The 21,756-nt window shown below is 40.3% G+C and overlaps 1 protein-coding gene across 1 annotated transcript; it reads left to right on the top strand.

Annotated features, from left to right (window-relative positions):
• The first annotated feature begins 3,932 nt into the window (after positions 1-3,932).
• On the top strand, positions 3,933-13,125 carry LOC124120667 (zinc finger protein 37-like). The gene is made up of 5 exons (XM_046483543.2): positions 3,933-4,068; positions 5,923-7,060; positions 8,807-9,011; positions 10,440-10,642; positions 11,320-13,125. Exons 1-5 carry the CDS (start codon positions 4,015-4,017, stop codon positions 11,850-11,852), a joined length of 2,133 nt encoding a protein of 710 aa, XP_046339499.2. The 5' UTR covers positions 3,933-4,014; the 3' UTR covers positions 11,853-13,125.
• Positions 13,126-21,756: the final 8,631 nt, after the last annotated feature.

A 21,756-nucleotide genomic window follows, 5' to 3' on the forward strand; every position in this document is an offset into this window, starting at 1 on the left:
TAAGGGACATGGGCACATGGACGAAAGAAGCAAGCTATATATCTCATATCCATAAACTTCATCTATTATGATTTATCAACATGTCCGTCATCTTACTAAACAGACAGCTATCATTTCAGCTTCAGAAAAGATATTTAAAAGATGCATATGATTGCAAATGGCGGCCATATAATCACCACCGACACTGCTGGTGAACAACGGCCAATTTCAGTGCTGATTTTCATACACTTTAAAATACAATAACTGTCTTCTTAAATACGTTGAATATACAGCCTAGTAAACATTTTAGAAGACCTTAAAACGATAATATTATTGTAATCGACGAAATGTAGAGCGATGGTGAGCAAGAGCGATAGTGAATCTGGTGAAAACAGAGGGGACGTTGGCAACGACAACGGTAACTACGTAGAACATGTCAAAACGAGGCGTCATCGTCCATTTCCGGCAACGTCAAACAGCCAGGTGTAGCTGCATGCCATGGGGCAAAACACTTGGCGACTTTCAGGTTTCAAACCGTTGCCTATATATTTAGACGTCGGATATAAGGTAGTTCAACACAAAGTAGTGCCTGGAAGTTGTCATTCTCTAAAGCTGTGATAATATTAGCGCCAAGAAGTAAAATAAAGGATTCATTTTCAGTCAGAAAGGTATCAATCTTCAATTTACTCCATCTTCTCTAACAGTAAATACTATCTATTTCAACATGGTATTTGACATAAGGGGGCGGTGAGGTGGCTTGGTGGTGAAAGCATTGGTTGAGATGCGAAGACCAAAGTTCCATTTCCTGAATACGCGTCAGTCCACGTGTGAAGCCCATGGGTTTTGTCCCCCGCCGCGATATGGTCGGACCACTGCTAGACGTGGCACAGAAACAAACTCACTTACCCAAGTTTTGACTTTTAGTCATGGACATCTATGTGAATTGGGACATTGCGATTTTCGTCTCTGAACATTCAAATGAAACTAGGCATGACCATATTAGCAGTCCATGTAGGTTTGGTTTAAGTTTCTCAAACATCTCTTTTTTATGGCTTGCTCAAACTGCATTGGTTGGTTGGTTGGTTGTTTGACGTCCCACTCAGCAATATCCCAGCTATATGACGGTGGTCTGTAAATAAATCTAGACCAGACAATCCAGTGGTTTATATCATGAGCGTCGATCTACGCAATTGGTATCGTTGGCATGCATCAACCAAGTCAGCAAGCCTGACCACCCGATCCCGTTAGTCGTCTCTTACGACAAGCTTTGTCGCTTTGTACGGCAAGCATGGGTTGCTGAAGACCTATTCTACCCCGGATCTTCACGGGTCAGTATATATTAGCGAGGGATTTCCTGCAGCTACCGGCAACCTTAAACGTATATCACATTGCTGAAGACCTATTCTACCCCGGATCTTCACGGGTCAAACTGCATTATCCATGGACGGACGTCTTTGGTATATCCCGCTAAGAAAAGAACTCGGCATCCAGAGGGTTAATGAGTACTCTAAGTGCCCCAGTATCATATACAGTATATACAAGGCACTAATTACTACGTCTATATGAGCACCAAACGAGGAGCACAACCCCACTTTAAGTGTTCGAATATTTATCTAATGACTCGGCGATATGAAAACAGCCACAAGCAGCGAAAGGAGATTACTCTCGATCCTTCACGTGTTTGTAGCTTATAGTGAAAAAGTGATAGTAATATATCCAGCGTTGCGACACCAGCTTCGTAGCTATGTTTCCACAAATGTAAAGATTTCAGGTTTCCATCGCGGATACAGCTTAGAAACTCTGGGACAGCAAATCAGAAGGATGAGGCAAACCTCCCCCTGAATATCTCCATTTGATAATGAGCTTACGCTGTGTTACAACGTCACCTGGTTGACATTAGATCCCAGGGCCCCGTTCCACAAAGCGATCTTAGTGCTACGATAGTAGTAAGTCAGTGTTAAAGAATGGGAGTTACGACCGACTTAGAGCTAAGATCACTTTGTGGAACGGGGCCCAGGCTTGTCGTAAGAGGCGACTAACCCTATCGGGTGGTCAGGCTCGCTTACTGGGTTGATGCATGCCATCCCCATTGTATCCCTTTTGCGTGGATCGATGCTCATGATATCTATCATTGGATTGTGTAGTCCAGACTCGATTATGTACAGGCCGCAGTCATATAGCTGGGATATTGCTCAGTGCGGCGTTAAACAACAAACACACAATAAAAAACAAACAAACGTTATTAGATCCAAGGAGGAAAGGAAAACAAACCCCTGCGTGTACCAGTCATCATTATTTATTTATATCAAGACACAGAATGGCGTGTGCCTGAAGAAATTATTTTTCTAAATCGGGGCCCAAAGTAAAGAGCACCTGCTATGAAGAGAAAGAATATAAGAAATGTCCTCTAAAGGGTATGTACGAGGGGTGTCCCATAAGTTTCCGGCCTCCATAAGTAATTTGCGATTTATATAAAAACTGTTGTACTGATTTTTCAACATAATCTCCCTTGACCTCAATGCAATTGTTCCACCGTTTCTCCAGCATATTCAACCCGTCAGAAAACCACTGTTTGTCACGTGACCCTAAACACTCCTCTACAGCAGTGATGACCTCCTCATTTGTCCCAAATCTTCGGCCCCTGAGTACAGCTTTGAGTTGAGGGAAGAGGAAGAAGTCAGAGAGGGCCAGATCTGGAGAATAGGCTGGGTGAGGCAGGATTTTGAAGCCACATTCATGTGCAGCGCTCACTGACACTTGGGCGGTGTGAACTGGTGCGTTGTCCTGGAGGAGCCAGACACCTCGGCTTAGTTTACCTCTGCGCTTTGCTTTGATTTCATTACGCAATCTGCGCAATTCATCTGCACGATGCACCGTTAATGGTGGAACCCTTCTGTAGATAATCTATCATGATTACGCCCGTGGAGTCCCAGAAAACGGAGGCCATGACCTTGCCACTGGACGATGTGCTTTTGAACTTTTTGGGTGTTGGTGACGTCACATGCTTCCATTGCATGCTCTGACTTTTTGTCTCTGGGTCAAATGATGAACCCAGGTTTCATCCCGAGTTACAATATGAGCCATGAAAGCACGTGGATCTCTCCGAAAATCTTCCAGAAGCTGTTGACTAATCATGACCCTCTGACGTTTTAGTTCTTCAGTCAACATTCTGGACACCCAACGGGCAGACACCTTGATCATGTGTAAATGTTCATGGATTATTCGTTCCACTGATGTTTTACCCATGTCATGTGCAGTAGCTAACTGTCTAACAGTTACTCGTCTGTCCTGCATTAGTGTAGAACAAGAACAGCTGCAACTTCATCTTGGGTAGTCACTTCACAAGGGCGAACAGACCGTGGTCCGTCTTCAGTGCTGCGTCTGCCCCTTGTAAATTCAGCACACCACTGTTTGACCGTACTATACGAAGGAGCATTGTCACCTAATGTTTGTACCATGTCATCATGAATTTGCTTTGGCGTTAACATTTTTAAATGTAGATACTTAATAACGACTCTAGATTCGGTCTTCTCCATTTTTTCCAAATGTGAGGGGGTCATGCTGTTTGATAGCAATTTATAGGAACTTGTAGCACGTGAGATTCATGTTTTGCATGTCATCCACGTGCAGAGATACTGTTCTAGCAACAGGTGCAGTTTGGTTGAGTTTGGGCTATCCGTTTATGTTGAGGCCGGAAACTTATGGGACACCCCTCGTAAATTATTTTTGACTGGATTGAAAGAGTGTGTCCAAACATAAAGCCGAAAGGATGCAGCCCAAAAGACCAAAATGGTTTATTAGACGGAAACCAAACCATAGATGCACAAGAATATTTTGTCGGTTGCTTCTTTACAGAGGAGACCATTATATGGTCTCTGTTTACAGTTCGTTTGAAATGTCTATTTTTATTAGCGGTATGCACTAATGGCACAGAGGAGAGTTGTAGCCCCTGTGGGAGTAAATATGGCCGAATGTTGACAAGTTTCAAAATATGGATTTCTAATAAGCGTATAGCGTACAGTGGATGACAAAGTTATGGGTCCAGACGCCGATCAAGCGAATATTTTGTTGCTGACATTTAAAACAAAGGTAAGCACAAAGACACTCTCTGAGAACTGGAGACTTGGCGGATAGTATGATTGACAAAACGGCCGACAAAACTCATCAACTAACCTTGTATGTTACTACCGATACATGTAGCCTTTCGCCTAGTGGTATCAATTAGACCGATCTCATTTTTTGTAGAATGTGAAGCAGAATTTTATAAGGCATTGCCAACATCCAAGGGCGATTATCGGATTTTCCTTATTTCTATTGACACTTCTTTATCCAGCTGTCTTGAGAACACTGAACAGGTCTACATGTCATCCTATATTCCTGGTTCATCAGATCGTTAAACCACATATGATCTTATAGATCTACTACCTTAATCGAACAATGCTTTTTATGTAGATGTCTTGTTTTGCAAATGACATTTTATACAGTTTATTTATAGCATTTTTCAGCAATTGCCTTGAGCATCATGCCATGTTGAGTGTAATATTTTATCAGTGATATGGGTTTTTGGACGCTTAAAAACATTCATAGTTCTCTCACTAATCACAAGAACAACTGTAAAACATTTCATTCCCTTATAAAAGACAACTTTATTTAAAAAACAAGCCAACATCTGGGTATTTACAATGTCTTTGTGACGCCACACTCCTGGTTATAGGGCGAATAATCACGATAAACATGGCTGTCCAAAAACGTATGATGTCTGAAAACCTATGATCCAATGATAATTATTGTTGATTATAGCCAAGACTAGTTGATTTAATTGGCCAACACTTGACCATGCATGTTCACTGGCATGGGAGCTATGACAAATAATAACGATAATTAGTGCTTTTTGTCAAGTGATCAGCATCCGATTTGTTACCTTTATGTGTCTACGCAGTAGCATTTTCTCAGTTAAACTAGAAACTTGATAATAGGGATGGGTATTGGATGTTTAAAGTGTATCACAATGTCTTACAATGCACAAGGCCGTATTGCGATGAATATCACAATATATTCCACAATTCAAAGTTTTGAATTCAGAAGCAGTTTGAAACATCAACGCAGGAACCGAAGTTCCTAGATGGTGTAAGACAAATGGTTGGAACAGCATAATGTTTACTCATTCAATACATCATGATACATACGCAAGGATGCACACTCCGGTACAGTAATGACTTGGTGTTACAACACTGCAACACAAGAACTCAATTTTGAAATTACGGAAATGTTTTGAAGGCACATGTATTGGGCAAGTGTATAACATTAAAAACATGATAAAAATTGCTTTTTGAATTCACACAATATACCAAGCATTAAAACAAGACATTGTGATGTATCAGGGAAAGAGTAAACCTCAATATACCAATATACCTGTAAAACCATGCACCCTTACTTTCCTCAAATTAAATTGGATTAATTCTTTATAAACATGATAAAAGATAGCTGACCCATAATTTATTTCACAACTAACCCTAACTTGGCTAAGTATTGTCAAGAGGTGTTTGATTGTCCAGTAGTGCACAAACCTAAGGATTGTGAAGGATTGTTTGATCGTAAAGGGGTACCTAGCCTTAATGATCGTAAAGGGGTGCTTGATCAGAAAGGGGATCCAATAGAGTTTGGGGTAACCTACTCAACAAACCCTAAGGATTGAAGAGGCATGCGAAATCGGCGAAGCAAGAGCTACAGCTGGCATTGTGAGCCTAATTGAGCGCTATATATAAGCATTATTGCCAAAATAAATCAACATGATCAAGCATGTCAAAACCCACAATGGTAGGATGAATAATAATTATTTGATTGCAAAATGGAAATTAACATAATCATGATGATCTACCAACCTAATCTTTTAAAACCTTTTTCATCTTTTGTCAAAAGATATTTTTCATCTCATCCCTACAGATTGAAGAAGCAGTTAGCCTCGTGAATCAGATGCCAGAAAACATGAGACAAGATGTCTGGCAGTTCTGGCAGAAGGTGTCCACAGCTATCAAAGCGGCAACCATTGGAATCAAGAAACGGAAACCTGTTCCAGGTGGAAAGGATCTGGCACCGCGACCAAGGAAAAGTAGTAAGACGAAGATGAAAGAAATTGCTGCATTAGCAGACAAAAGTGATGAAGAAGTTGTGGAGGAGTTTGTGTTGGACTCCCAAGCCATCACAAACACAACACTGACTTCTGATCTGCCCACAGAACATGCTTACAGTCATGACACATTTGCACAAGATCTGAAGCTGTTGTACAATTCTGTGTATTCTGCCGAGACCTCTGACGCTGTGGCAGCCATGATAGCAATCAATGACCCTAGTTCTGTTAGTAATGTTGAAGGCAACAGAGTCCCAGAAAACCATCCAGGTTTGGAGGGTAGGACAGATATACAATCTCAAGAACCTGGGTCCATTAATATTGTTGTGCAAGATTTTGTTGATGATCAGGTAATCACTTCATTAGTGACAATAGATAATCCCAACACACCCCTCAAAAAACCGCCTCCGAAACCTAGTCCTAAAAAGAAACCTGCTAAAAAGACTGGTGTAAAAAGAAAACCTAAAAAGAAGAAACTGAAGGAGGATAGTTTAGAAATCTCAGAACAGACTGTCTCCGAAGCGACTGATCCAGAAAAGACAAGTCCAAAGAAGACTCCGAGGAAAAAGAAAGTAACAAAAAAGAAATCAGAACCTACTTCTGAAGATGCTATATCCAAATTACTAGCTGAAAACATGGAGCTACCCGAAACTGAAAATGTTGGTGCTCAACCAGAAGCAGAAGGTGTCAGTCCCGAGGTTGGGGAAACTCCACTTGCAGAGAACAAATCGGCTAACAAAAAGTCAGAGAAAAGGCCAAGGCGATCTAGTCGACCGCCCAAACCTAAAAAGCTCCCAAAAGACCAACAGGAGATTGATGGGGCTCTTGAAGGGGAGGGGGACGGGGAGGGGCGGAAGCGCCGTGTGTACAAACCAGGGGAGCCTAAACCTGATCTGGGTCCAGTCAACTGTAAGGTGTGTGGGGTGCAGCTCGCCTATCTGTCCTCCCTAGCAGGTGAGTGCATTGTTCAGTTTCATTTTAAGTTTACAATAAATGAAATATTCGATTTTCATCCAATTCACAAAATGTGAGGCAGGAGGTATTTCGTTTTATTATAATGAAAGTTACAGTTTTTTAAGTGAATGCTCAAGGCATCTGTGTACATTAAACATGATAAATGTTGAGGATGTGATTCATCTGAAACATCAAGGTTTGGTGGGACTATGTATCAGTATCAGTACATTGGGTACTGGTATATCATCGAGTCAGGAAAGAACACACTGCAGTTTTCTTCGTCCATAGGCTTGATAGGTACTCTTGAGGACAACTGAAGGAGGTAAGGCAGGATGTTTTGGGTAATGAGGCACAGGATGAAGATTTAGACATTTGTAATGACCTAAAGTATTGTTTTTATCCAATCAACTTCACTACGTAAATTTGAACAGATCAAATGGTGTAACCCATTTAAAACAAATGTATTTCTAAGATTTGGCAGATATATCAAACAGATCCTGAAGTGGTACCTTTTGTGATTTGCTGATTTGTTGCATCTTTATTTTTCTTGATTTCCATGGAAACAATTTCGACTGTCATTTCTGGAGCAGAACTAAAGAAACTATTAAACAGTTTTCATCCAAACTCGGTACATGTTATACAAATGTATTAATAATCAAGGGCTGAAGTGGTGCCTTTTGCTATTTTGGAATTTTAACAAAATTAAAAATGTTCATGTTTCATTGGCAACAAGTTTGACTTGGACAGTGTTTATCAATGTTTATCATTGTTTATAGTGGTGTGTTTGTCCGGACAAAATCTCTAAACATGCTAAAACAAATGGTATTCTTTCATGACACTTTGCACAAGCAAAGACCAGGTTGTCAATTTGTGCCTTTTGCTACTTAGGGATTTTTAGAATTTATATTTTTACCGCTTCCATGGCAACAAGTTTGACCTAGACTCTGTTCACAGTTATGTGTTTGTCCGGACCATATCTGTAAAACTAATAGGTACTCTTTCTTGAAAGTGTGCACACACAAAGACCAGGTTGTCATCTGGTGCCTTATGCTATTTTGGGATTTTTTAAAATTTATATTTTTTTCTGTTTCCATGGCAACAAGTTTGATTTTGACTCTGTTGATAGTGGTGTGTACCTGACATAGAAATACATAGTTTTGAATCCGAATTCCATGGTATTGTTCTCATCAAGTTGGACTTAAAGTAACAGTCAGATGACTGTTCTTTTGAATTTGTTGGGGCCTGGGGAGGTTTGTCATCTTCTGATGAAGCTTGTTCATTGCAGCAGAGGATGTGTGATGTGTGATGCCTGTAAATAAAGATGTGTAAAGAACTACAGGTATCAAGGGTGGATCCAGCATTTTTTTAAAGGGAGGGGTTCAGAATATCAAACTCCTCTCTCAGTCCACTTTACTGCCTACATCATACTACATTTGGTTTAAAAAGGGAGGGAGAGGAGGGTGTGTGTTCTGGACCCCCTGGACCATGTGGACCCCCTTCTTGATCCACCTAGGAGTATGCAAGTTAAAAGAGATACATTCATGGGTAATTATTCAGAGTGGTGTTATCATGGTTATATGACAGAGTTTTACAATGTCTCATGGGTATTTGTACATGTTGTAGGCAATCGGCTCAAGATTATTTTGGTAATCAGTGGTAATTGTGATTTATTTTGCGTATCTTACGCAAATACGCAGCTTACCTGGAGCTCTTATTATTGTACCATGCTATTTATTTTCTCTCCAGCTCACATGCGGAAGCATACAGGTGATCGACCATTTAGCTGTGGTGTCTGCAACAAGCCATTCACCACCAAGGCGAACATGTTGCGACATGAGAAGACCCATTCCGGTGAGAAGCCATTCGAGTGTGAGGAGTGCCACAAGTGTTTCACTGAGAAGAAGACCCTCAAGGTTCACATGAGGAGTCACACCGGGGAGAGGCCCTTCAAGTGAGTGGACAGCAGGCTGACTTCGGTTTATCATGAAATCGCCTTTCATGTCTATGGTGGTCACTCCAACCTAAACGTTCATTTGTTCTATCATGTCATTGCTATAGACTGACCCCTCAAGAGGTAACCCTTTTTTTTGTTTCAGAATTATGGGTGTTATTCAGTATTTGATTAATGCCTGGAGACCCGTGAAGATCCGGGGTAGAATAGGTCTACAGCAACCCATGCTTACCGTAAAAGGCGACTATGCTTGTCGTAAGAGGTGACTAACGGGATCTGGTGGTCAGGCTCGCTGACTTGGTTGATGCATGTCATCGTATCCCAATTGCGTGGATCGATGCTCATGATGTCAATCACTGGATTGTCTGGTCCACACTCGATTAATTACAGACCGCCGTCGTATGGCTGGAATATTTCTGAGTGAGGCATTAAACAACAAACCAACAATCAAACAAATGATGCCAGGAAATTTGTTTGGAACCAAGTTCAACCAACAGCGTTAGTTGGAGGTTTAAGATTTTACAATTTTCAATAACCCCTGTAAATCTGAAAACACAATGTTTTTGGATATTGTAAAACACCAAAGTTGTCCATAATTGTCTGTAGCACTCTGTCTATGTGAACGCTCAGTGAGCCTCCCAGTTGTAACACAGACATGGTGTAAGACAGACATCATGTGAGACCCAAGCTGATGTCACCCTGGGATGGTGTGATGTGATGATACAATGGATGAAGTCCTATACTTCTGTGGGGGGCACAGGTGGCCCAGTCGTCTAAAGCGCCGCGATTCGCTGTGCAGAGTTGCGTCCCTTGGGCACGCCAGAAACCTATGATTGTGGGTTCAAATCCCAGTTCGCCCCAGTTATGTTTCTAGGTTTGTTAGCACCATACCCGTGCTCGTTGGTTTCACCAAAGTGGTAAACGTCAGAGACCTGCATCACTTCGGGCTTTCCTCCCACATTAAGCTGACATGCCTTGCTATAACTAGAATACTGTTAAAAGCGGCGTTAAACCCAACTCACTCACTCACTATCCTTCTGTGACAACCGAACCTGCCAGGTTATCAGAATGTGGAGAAAACAACTTGAAGTTTTAGGGGATAAGTTGATTTAAAAATTACTTTGTCACTGTTGAGGAAACAGTAAATTCTTGTTAAGCAGACTATATTTGATGTCCAGTTTGATTACCAAATTCAACATTTTCAGGATAATAACAATATTCCAATGACATTAGCATGATAAGGGATGACGAAGATGGGGATGAGGCTGCCTGTCTCTGTTACTTGTCTCTTGATTGAGATTCAGTTATTATAATGATTTACAGACACTCATAAAAAAGTTTGAATATTGCTTGTTGTTGCATAATACAAACACAAAATCTTTATTCTAGTTTGGGGGCTATTGTTTATATATTTGCTTGTGTTACCAGATGCCCTGAGTGTAGCATGGCGTTCACGCAGAGCGGCACCCTGAAGACTCACATGCACCGCCACAGCGGCCACAAGGGCAACCTCTGTGACTTGTGCGGTCGGGCGTTCCGCCAGAAATCTCAGCTCAGGATTCATCTGAGAAGACACTTTAACCTCAAGTCCTATCAGTGTGACAAGTGTGAACAGACGTTCTATTGTAAAGGTAATCCCCCTGAAGGGACATCCAGTGAGGGGAGGAGGATGGTGATGATCATCAATATTGATCCGTACTTTTGGTTTCTAACAGTAGCATTACCATATTCACCGTATTAAGTGCCTCTTGACTAACTTCTAGATCAGTCTGTAAGTAATATTTATTAAGAATTCTTAACTTACAGTTTATGGTTGTAATAAACAACCACCTTTGTCAATTTTCTAACCACATGGTGCGCTTATTATGGCAAATATGGTAGGTTGAAAAAACATCCGATCCTGAAGAAATGACTTTCAGAAATTGGTGAAAGAGATTTCCTTTTAACATGTTTAAGCATTTTGGGGTATGAGAAAAATCTGCAAGTCAAAGTTACTGTGATCATGTTCTTATTTATCATACTGTGACTATTAGAAGCACACAACTCGGATATCCTCAAATACTATACCCATGAGCTTCAGGTGAAGTCTTGCTGAAAGTGAGCTGGAGACAACAAACACAGTCAAAATGTCAATGTAACTGTACATTTTCATATGAAAGGTTACTTGACCTCATTAGGTCCCATCTACAGAGTTACATACTTAAAAAAAAATAAATTAAATGGCTAAAACATGATGAACAAATCATTAAAACAAATAATTTTGAGGTTCTGAGTGCATATTCAACTCTCTCCACTTGCTGTGTTGCAGGTGACCTGACCCGGCATGAGCTGCGTCACACGGGAGAGCGGCCGTTCGCATGTGCACAGTGCCCTAAAACATTCACTCGCCTTCAGTACCTCAAGGAGCACGAGAACCAGCACAACGGCGTGACCCCTTACAGCTGCGACATCTGCTCCATCAAGTTCTCCGACCACTCCTCCTACTACAGACACTTGCAGAAACACAAGAAAACCACGACAGACGCCTCCACCGAGGACCAGGTGCACCTAGTGGTGGACAGTGAAGCCATAGAGAGCGAGACTGTGGACAGCGTGCCTGCCTTGCTGGTGACGGCCGACCACATCCAGCACTTGTTTGGAGTCAACAGCTCCGGCCAGGGCGAGGTGTACCGTATTGCCTTGGTAGATCAGACGATGGACGAGGAGCACCAGGTTCAGGATCCTGGGCAGGCGGATTTCTCCGCCATCAACCTCCTGGCCAATGCTACGACACAACTGTCAATGACACAGGATGCAGACTCAGAGTTGAAGCAGATATCTCTTCCCCAGTTGTTGAACTGATGGTATAAGGTTTAGGCTGTTCACATCACCATTACTTCACAGGCTTGAGTGCACTATGTTTCTCTGTTACCCATAAGGCTGCAGGTTGTAAAGTTTCCTGGGCACATTTTGCTACAAAGTGAGGAGGGGAGTGGGACTTTATCTTTTTTTTCTCATTGAAGACAAAAGTTATGGGAGAGAAACACTTCTTTTTTTTCCAACATATTAACAATAAACAACTGGGCACACATCGTGTTGTCAGGTGGAATCTTGCAATACATCGATACATCAGTGAATTGTGAGGCTTCTGTGTTGTGTATGTCACTTATTTTATGGACAAATCAAGCCACAGCCTGCGTCCAGTGAAAAGGGTGGCAGTGAGTGATTTGATCTCGCCAGTGGACATATCAATTGAACACAAAGTTGACAAAAAATTGACATTTTGGTAAAGACCCTTATACAGATGTCAAGCAAAGACAACACTTTGCTTGACAATGGTGTAAGGATCTATACCAAAACAGTCGCCTTCACACTAAATAAAGAAGTTATCCATATATTGTGTCTACTTTGTCATCAATCAACTCTCGTTGCTATATGGCTGAAACAATGCTGATGCAACGTTAAAAATTTTAACTCACAGGACAACTCAAACTGACATTAAGAATCTGAAAAGAAAGATATCTCTTAAAGTATTAGAACCAGAGGGGAATATAACCTTCCTTCTGGTAGCATTGGCAGTGGAAGAATTTTTAGAGTTTGTGCATTTAGAGCTGATTTGACTTCTGTTGTACACAGCTTTCTTTAATTAACTGATTAACAATAGACCCACACCTCCTCTACTCCACATAGCCTTCCAATGATGGGTGATGAAGAAGGGTAGTGTATGCAAGCCTGTGACGTATCAATGATCAGCTGTTTTTTACCCCAGATGTTTGAACTGATGGTCAAGGTTTTTAAACTGTTCATGCCATCAAGGTTTTATAGTCAAACGCCCTTAGATAAGTTGAGAGCTGAATATGTTCCTGCGACCTTATCTTTGTCACAGGAACCATTTAGTTTGAAGATCCTGTGGTAACCTGGTTGACTGTGTCATTGCTTTGATTGTTGCTCATGCAATCAGCCACTGGTTTTCCTGGCCTTGACTTACCTGCTGCCTGTAATAGCTGGAATGTCATGTCTGCATCATAAAACAATATTCACTCAATCACCCTTAAACCAGGGGCACGCCAGAAACCTATGATTGTGGGTTCGAATCCGATTTGCCCCGATTATGTTTCTAGGTTTGTCAGCACCATACCCGTGCTCGTGGGTTTCACCCAAGTGGTAAATGTCTAAGACCTGCATCACTTCGGGCTTTCCTCCCACATAAACATGATAAAGCTGACACGCCTTGATATAACTGGAATACTGTTAAAAGTGGCGTTAAACCCAACTCACTCACTAGAACGAGGATTGGGTGTTCACAATGTGTTCCCTTGTTTATCCTCATCTCACCTGACGGTGTTGCTCATTGCTGTTGCTTTCACCCTCAGGATTGCCTTGTGAGAATTAATTAGTTACAGGCCATCGTCATCACAGTCTTGTCTTTTCCAGCTTGAACAGTGCTGACTGGTGTGAAACAATATTCACTCACTCACTCTGCTATTACGGTGGAGCACCTTTGTAGGTTTACCGTTGTTTGTTAATTGAAAATCTGGGCCTGACATTTCCTTTACATTTATTAGAAGAGCACCAGATAATTTATTTAACAATTGAGTATTTACCTTGTCTTCTCACATTTAGAATATATCGATATTTTCTTTCTTTTCTTTGGGTCATCAGTACAATTTGACTTCCAGTCCAATCCATTGGGTATTTTTTAACCAAAGAGTAGAAAACAATTCTGCTTAAAATTTTGTTTCAGCTGTCTAGAAAACAGCATATACTGTAAATCTGGAAAGTTTTGTGTGCTGGAAAGTTCTGCGAAAACTGTAAGTGACAACACACGCGTGATTGTTTCATGACACAGTTATGTTTGCAAACCAACAACAAACAAATAGTGTAAGGACAAAAATGTAATGTATATTTCTTTTATTCATTTCCACATTGCCAATCAGCTAGTACATGATTAAATGAATAACCCTCACATCCTGTTCCTTAACTATTAAATGTTAAGCCTAATCAAGACAGTTCACTTTATACCTGCTGCATCTCATCAAGCTGCCTACATGACACTGAGTAGTCCCGACATATGCCAGACTTATTACATTACTGCTAGATAAACACGCTACTCCAAACTTCCTTGTCAACTACAACCACACATGTGTGAAATCTTATAATATCTAGTTATTGGAGGAAGTGAATTCCAAACTTTATGCAGCACTTAGAAATGTCTTTAATTTGAAACTCCACAATTCCCATATGGCATATATCATAGTCATCTGGTTCAACTCTGACCTGGTAACACATAGCTTCAATGTCTGCCATCACAGCTCTTGGCGAAATCTCAGGAGCACTCCCAGTAAGGTATTGGTTAGATCCAGCCCCTGTTGAAAGTGGTCATTTGGAGACTTTCCTCTAAGGCTTGCTGCACAGTCAAATGCAACTTTCATCTTCCCTGGCTTTTGTGGATGATCATGGATACTTTTCTTCCAGACACAACAAAGGGCTTTGACTTGTAAGGAATCTTTGAATTTAAGATGCTGGTGTCTTTGACTAGAACAGGCTCACCAACTTTCAGATCACTTGGTTTGACATAGTTCTTGCTATCTGCATACTCACGCATTTTGTTCTTCATCTGTTCATCTCGAACCCTCATTTCTCTCATCTGCAGGTCTCAGGTAACAATGTCTTGACGATACGATTGAACATCACCTTTCCTGGTGCGAGGCCTGTGGATGTGTGAGGGGTAGCTCAATAAGCTAGAAGAAACTTGTACATTTCTTGTTTCCAGTTTAGGTTTTGTGCAAAGGCGCGTTTGATGGTTTTCTTGATTGTTCTCATGAAACTTTGTGTTTCAGCATTTGCACGAGGCCACATGGGGGTGATTTTTCTGTGTTTGAATCCTTTCTCCTCTCCTTTGCAAACTCGTAACTGGAGAAGGGCAGTCCATTGTCTGTCTTCAAGACTTTGGGGATGCCGTATTCAGAGAACACTCGCTCGAATTGAGGTACATGTATGACACTTCTCGCTGATATTGATGTCAGAATTTCAACTACAACAAACCTTGAATACCCATCTGTTATGACAAGGATGTAGTCACCTGTTGGTATCTGTCCAAAGACTGCGCTTAACTCTGACCATGGATGTTCTGGTAACGGTGACACTTGTAGTGGTTCACGTGGTGTTGTCAGTGTTGCAATCTGGCACAAGAAACATCTGTTCACAGTGTGTTCAACTGCTGATCACATGCCGTAGAACCATATTAGCACCATATAGCACTTATGTGAAGAAACAATAATCAGTATCTAAAACAGATAAACATTCATGATGTCTGTTATCATAGTATTATTGAATCTTCTCAATTACTATAAGAATGCATTACTAAGAAAACAGTATTCTTAACAGAAATGTATTTTAACTCGTAATGCTTTCTCACTTAACACTTCAGTATTAATACAAATTATTCAAATTCAAACAAAATAACATCAACCAAGTATCAATATCATATAACATTGATTCAAGAAATAAGCTAACATTGTAATCTGTCTGCAAAATTGAGTATAACTCTTTAAGAATATAAATTCTCCTATCACTTTAAATGCAAATACAGTCTTAAAGCTTATCCAACTGTGATGTTCTGAGGATGACAGACTTGGGAATTGATTCTACGGCTTTACTGAATACCCTGTACTTGTGTACATGCCGCCATGCGGTGCCTATTTCCCAAGATGCCTTGCGGCAAGGGAGCTGTTATAGAGTTCCTGCTAGGGAGCATTAATTTACAAAGCTTGCACACAGATGGTACGACTACATTACACAATGGTACACTACTCCCCCTTAAAAAGTGAGCAATTAGAAATACTTATCATGCTTTATCGCAAAACTTTAATGTCCAGATGACTAGAGTCACTTCAAATTGCACCATACTGCTTGGCAATAGTCACGACTTAAATTAAGCCAATTAAATGAAGTTCATGAAACATGTGAACTGGTAATTTAACACTGAACTTGAAAATATCATAGAATTGAACTGTCAACTTTTTGGCACTGTGGAATGTCCATTAGGTGGACACAAAGAAATGTCTATAGATCAAGTCTGTTAGGAGCTTTGGATACTCTCGTTGATCTTCGGAGCTGTGGTTCCCGTAGTTGTGAAGTTTCCGGGGCACTCTGTTATTCTGTGTTCTCATCGGGCGTGATGTTGATTGATGGCGAAGGATCTTTCGCGACTGAGAGGTCATCTGGTGTTTCAGGTACAACCATGTCATGTGTGGTTTGACAAGGTTTCAGGTGATCCAGGTGACGGCGAACGGTACATCTGTCTGGAAGTTGTATGCTGCACTGAGAGCTTGACTGATTCACTATTTTGCCTGGAATCCAACGATCACCTCTGCCAAAGTTAGCAATATACGCATTATTGCCAACAGCAAATGACTTGGCTCGAGTATGCGAATCATGGTGATCCTTCTGTTTCACTTGCTCTTTGAGAACTTTCTTTGATTCGTCTGGATGCAGGAGGTCGAGATGTGTTCTCAACTTTCTACCCATCAGGAGCTCTGCGGGTGATTTCCTGGTGGTGGAGTGTGGCATCACTCTGTATCTGAACAGGCAATGAGCCACTTTAGATTCAATGGTTTTCCCTACGTTCTTCTTCATGCTTTCTTTGAAGGTTTGGACGGAGGGTTCAGCAAGTCCAGTTGAACCAGGGTGGTAAGGTGGAGTAAGTACATGTTCAACTCCATCGGTTGTTAGGAAGTGCTTGAACTCATGACTTGTAAAAGAACTTCCATTGTCGGAGACAACTGTCACTGGTAAACCATGTGTGGAAAAGGTCTTCTCTAGCTTTTCTACAGCAAATGAAAAGAATAAATATCCTGAATATAAAGCATATTGGAATATTGATTGTATTGTATAGACATTGATGTAATATGGGAACAATTTGAAGATATTAATAAAAACTTGTGGTAATTATATGATAACATTGCACGTAAATGTTTGACACAACATGTTTAATACTGAACTATATTGCATATTTGGCACATACATCATCCGTTGCACAGAAGTGTTTACCATGAACATGATATTACCCTTGTAGTGACATTAGTATTGAACAATATTGCATGGTTTGCACTTACTTGTTGAAGCAAGAACAGGTCGTACTTTTAAGAAGAGTTGGTAACATATCCTACTAAAAGCAAAAGTAAATAATAGAAAACATCCTTCCAGGTTGGGTAGAGGTGGGGGAGGGAAAGTGCACGAGTTCTGACAGAGAGACAATGGCTACTATTTACTTTGCATGTGCTGACAACTCTGACATGCTGGAAAAATTATTAAAACAATAATATTATTTGCTACGCAATATGTCATCGGTTATTTTCTTTAAAGCATACCCAAGACATATATTACAAATGAATCATTATCTTAGAAAATTCCATAGTATCTGTGGTAAGAATACCTACGACTGCCATGCTTGACCTCCTGTCACTCGGCCGTATACCATACCGATGCTTTCATAAACACTCTTAATTCTCCTGAATTAAGAATAAGGTTAAATGAAACTGTTTCTCTTGTATTGCAACTTTTGAATCAATTCCCTGAGGTTCATTGGATGCTCTAATTCTCTTAGATACTCTATATCTGTCATGGTATTTGCGCAGCTGGTCAGGAATATGGAAAAGCTGTTCACTGCTTCTGTGTCAGGTGTGCTTATTTCAAGGCTTTGGCCATGTAAACTGTTGCAAGCTTGTATTTGTTCCAAATTTCTTATCTAACAGTGATCTGGCTTGTTAATTCCATTTTCAGGCTCCATGTGAATACAACTTCTGGTCAGGAATATGGAAAAGCTGTTCAGTACTTCTCTGTCCTCTGACTTAATAGCTGGCCATGTCAATGCTTTATCCATGTAAACTGTTGCAAGCTTGTATTTGTTCCCAAATTTCTTATCCAGCAGTGACCTAGCTTGTTCATAGCCACTTTCAGGATTCATGAAAATACAACTTCTTACTAAGTCATTCGGTTCACCGTTGGTGTACTGATCCAAGTAATAGAGCCTATCCTTGGGATTGATGGTTTTGTCTTCTATACCATGCTCGGATGCTCCTATGAAAGACTTACACTGTAGGGGGTCGCCACTGAACACAGGTATCTTCCTAGTGGGTAGTGTGGCCAGCTTCTGCAGGTTTGTATTCTGACTTGGAGTGAATCCTTCAGCTTGTGGCTTCAGCTCTTTATTTCGTGTCTTTGCTAGCTTGAAGGACCTTTGAAAATGTTCTGTTGTTTTTTTTAGAACTGTAAAAGCATACCCAAGACATATATTAAAGATGAATCATTATCTTAGAAAATTCCATGTATCTGTGGTAAGAATACCTATGACTGCCATGCTTGACCTCCTGTCACTCGGCCGTATACCATACCGTTGCTTTCATAAACACTCTTAATTCTCCTGAATTAAGAATAAGGTTAAATGAAACTGTTTCTCTTGTATTGCAACTTTTGAATCAATTCCCTGAGGTTCATTGGATGCTCTAATTCTCTTAGATACTCTATATCTGTCATGGTATTTGCGCAGCTGGTCAGGAATATGGAAAAGCTGTTCAATGCTTCTGTGTCAGGTGTGCTTATTTCAAGGCTTTGGCCATGTAAACTGTTGCAAGCTTGTATTTGTTCCAAATTTCTTATCCAACAGTGACCTGGCTTGTTAATTCCATTTTTAGGCTCCATGTGAATACAACTCCTGGTCAGGAATATGGAAAAGCTGTTCAGTACTTCTCTGTCCTCTGACTTAATAGCTGGCCATGTCAATGCTTTATCCATGTAAACTGTTGCAAGCTTGTATTTGTTCCCAAATTTCTTATCCAGCAGTGACCTGGCTTGTTCATAGCCACTTTCAGGATTCATGAAAATACAACTTCTTATTAAGTCATTCACCGTTGGTTTACTGATCCAAGTAATAGAGCCTATCCTTGGGATTGATGGTTTTGTCTTCTATACCATGCTCGGATGCTCCTATGAAAGACTTACACTGTAGGGGGTCGCCACTGTACACAGGTATCTTCCTAGTGGGTAGTGTGGCCAGCTTCTGCAGGTTTGGATTCTGACTTGGAGTGAATTCTTCAGCTTGTGGCTTCAACTCTTTATTTCGTGTCTTTGCTAGCTTGAAGGACCTTTGAGAATTTTCTGTTGTTTATTTCAGAACTGTGACATTCTCGGTCATTCTGGTCAAAATTGCATGCTGGGCATATGCAATTTCCACTTCTGTCTCAAGTTCTAATCTTTCTCGTCTTTGTTTTAATCTGACCTCTTCTTCTAATTGATGTCTTTGTTCTAACTCTTTCTGTCTGGCAATAAGTTCGGCCTGTTTTGTCAGGATCTCCATTTTGGCAGAGAAGATAACTGAACCGTTTAGTAATCCAACTTGAGAAACACTCTTCTGGTCTGATCTCCTCTCCAGTATTGTAGTGTTTAATCAATGAGGTAACATTTCTCTCAAACTATGAAAAGGCACCAAACTTTCGCCAGGTGTCTTCCTCGTCTTTGGCTGATTGACTGTCAAGTTCATAATGATAAGCTTTAGCTAATTTTTTAAACTTGCCAAATATTTCTTTCCAATCTTCAAATTCATTTTTGTCAGCATCCAAATCTGCATTGGAGCTCATAAAGTATTCAATGTCCTTTATCTTTTCAGAAAACTGCTTGTATATGAATTTTCTTTTATCCAGTGCTATGTTCAAAACATACTGGCCCTTTTCAGTCAGTTTTCCTGATTCGGTTATTAATGATTCAGCATTTCTCCTAGGTTCATGAATCAGCTCTTTATCACTTGGAACAACATCACTCAATGGTCTACTTGGCATGACTTTAATCAATTAAACAGCACTTCCAATAATCAGGAAATAGTTGAAGTAAGTTACAGTTCTTGAATTCTGTAATCCTAAATGATGAAATCCAATTCAGTGTAGACACGTTTCCCGGAGAGGGAATAAATCTCTCCTGTTTCAGACGAATAAACACACACTTCCATACTCAAATAGGTATTTTTTACACCCTTTTATTTAAGCCATAAAAGTCACATTTACTTACCAATGTCAAACTTCTTGAAGAGAAAATTAAATAGCTTGCTTTAACTACAAGTCCTTAATCCAACTTGTGGTCATCTGTTTTGAATTTTGCACAATCCTATAGCTGATCCACGAAGGGAGACACAATCTTCTTCACATCCAGATTTTCACAGGGTTTTCAACGTTTAATGTGAACTCTAAAAATATCTAGTTATTGGGGGTAGAGGATTTCAAAGTTTCAACTCAATCCAGCACTTAAAAAAAAATTAATTTCAAACTCCACCATTTCCATATAACATATATTCATAAATTCTCTAAATATCCAAACGACGATAGAATAATACACCAAGAACAAGTCGTGAACAGTCGTAGTACAATGAACACTTGCAGGACAGGTTGAGAAAAATATGTCCTCTATTCCTTTAACGCAATCTTTTTACACTCTTCTAGAAACATGTCTTACTTCTTTCATATCATAAAACTCCCTGCCTTCTTACTCACACTCATTCGTCCAACTATATATCTGAAATTCTTGGTAGGAAACTTACCAAACAAATGACTAAACACATGCACAGAACCACACACACAAACCCTGACAAAGGTACAAGTGTAATGTTTGTCTATGGACTGCAGATGCCTAAAATGCGGCTCTAACAACATGCATCTATAGTTTAGAAAACACTGACAGACACTGAGCTACCATTGATCACATCTCTTCCCACTCATAAAAAATATCATCTGCAAAAGTAGTTTTCATCTTCGGTAATTTCATCAACAGGGTTTTGCAAAACTTTCCAGCCAGTTATTTTTAGCCACTTACAACAATTTCATGGTGCAAACTTTCTAGATTTACAGTATACATTTCTAGGTTAATTCTAGCTTCTGTATGTTATTCATTGCCGTAAGGTTCATGTCCGTGATGCCTGCATTTGATCAGTAAATACAAACCAGTAAGACAATAGTGGGACAAAGACAATTTCAGCAAGACCAAAAGTCAAAAGAGCCCAACTCTGTGCATGAATTTTGTGCAAATCATTGCAGCTTAAGTTTTATTCAAAAGCAAGATTTGCACATAATTCATGCACAGCGTTGGGCTCGTTTGACTTTTGTTATTAATACACTGCCATATTTCGTTGCTTGACTTGAAATAAACATGCATAACTACGACACCACATTTCGATTGTATGTATTCACGAATAATGGAGAGATGTAGTGTGTTCTAACTCGTGAGGTATTTGCGATGCAATGTCTCTGACCTGCCTCTCTTGGGCTTCACTCTCCAAGTACTGGACATGCCATGATATGACTGGAATACTTTTCAAAACATTACCCAAGTCACTCCTACATGTCTGTTGTTATGATCTGGTGCTCAATGCAGAACTCGAACAGACGTGTATCTGGAGTCCTTTTGCTACATATTTTAGCTCCGTCTGTAGCCAAAATAGACAGGACTCGTACACTAAAAGTCAAATATACAAACAAAAATTGAAATAATTCAAACTTTATGACAGGTCGCTTGTTGCTTTTGGCAAAATAGAATGAGAGCAGTTCCTCATCATTCTTTAAACTATGCCGTAAACTCATTGCAGGGTGTCATAGGACTGTATGAAGTCAGGAAGGGAATATCGCTGCATTTTAGAAAGAGAGGGAAATATGTAAAAACAGTTGTTATTATATTCCATTTGCTCAAACATTTGCAGACTAACATATAGAAATAATTGTTTTCT

This window comes from Haliotis rufescens, unplaced genomic scaffold, assembly GCF_023055435.1.
Source record: "Haliotis rufescens isolate VD_foot unplaced genomic scaffold, xgHalRufe1.0.p SCAF_23, whole genome shotgun sequence".
Lineage (NCBI taxonomy): Eukaryota > Metazoa > Mollusca > Gastropoda > Lepetellida > Haliotidae > Haliotis > Haliotis rufescens.

Bases quoted from the DNA above. Each gene is read 5' to 3' on its own strand.
- LOC124120667 (XM_046483543.2), top strand. From the start codon at position 4,015: ATGGGTCCAGACGCCGATCAAGCGAATATTTTGTTGCTGACATTTAAA. The intron at 7,061-8,806 runs GTGAGTGCATTG...TTTTCTCTCCAG, and splicing joins CTATCTGTCCTCCCTAGCAG to CTCACATGCGGAAGCATACA. The intron at 10,643-11,319 runs GTAATCCCCCTG...GCTGTGTTGCAG, and splicing joins ACAGACGTTCTATTGTAAAG to GTGACCTGACCCGGCATGAG.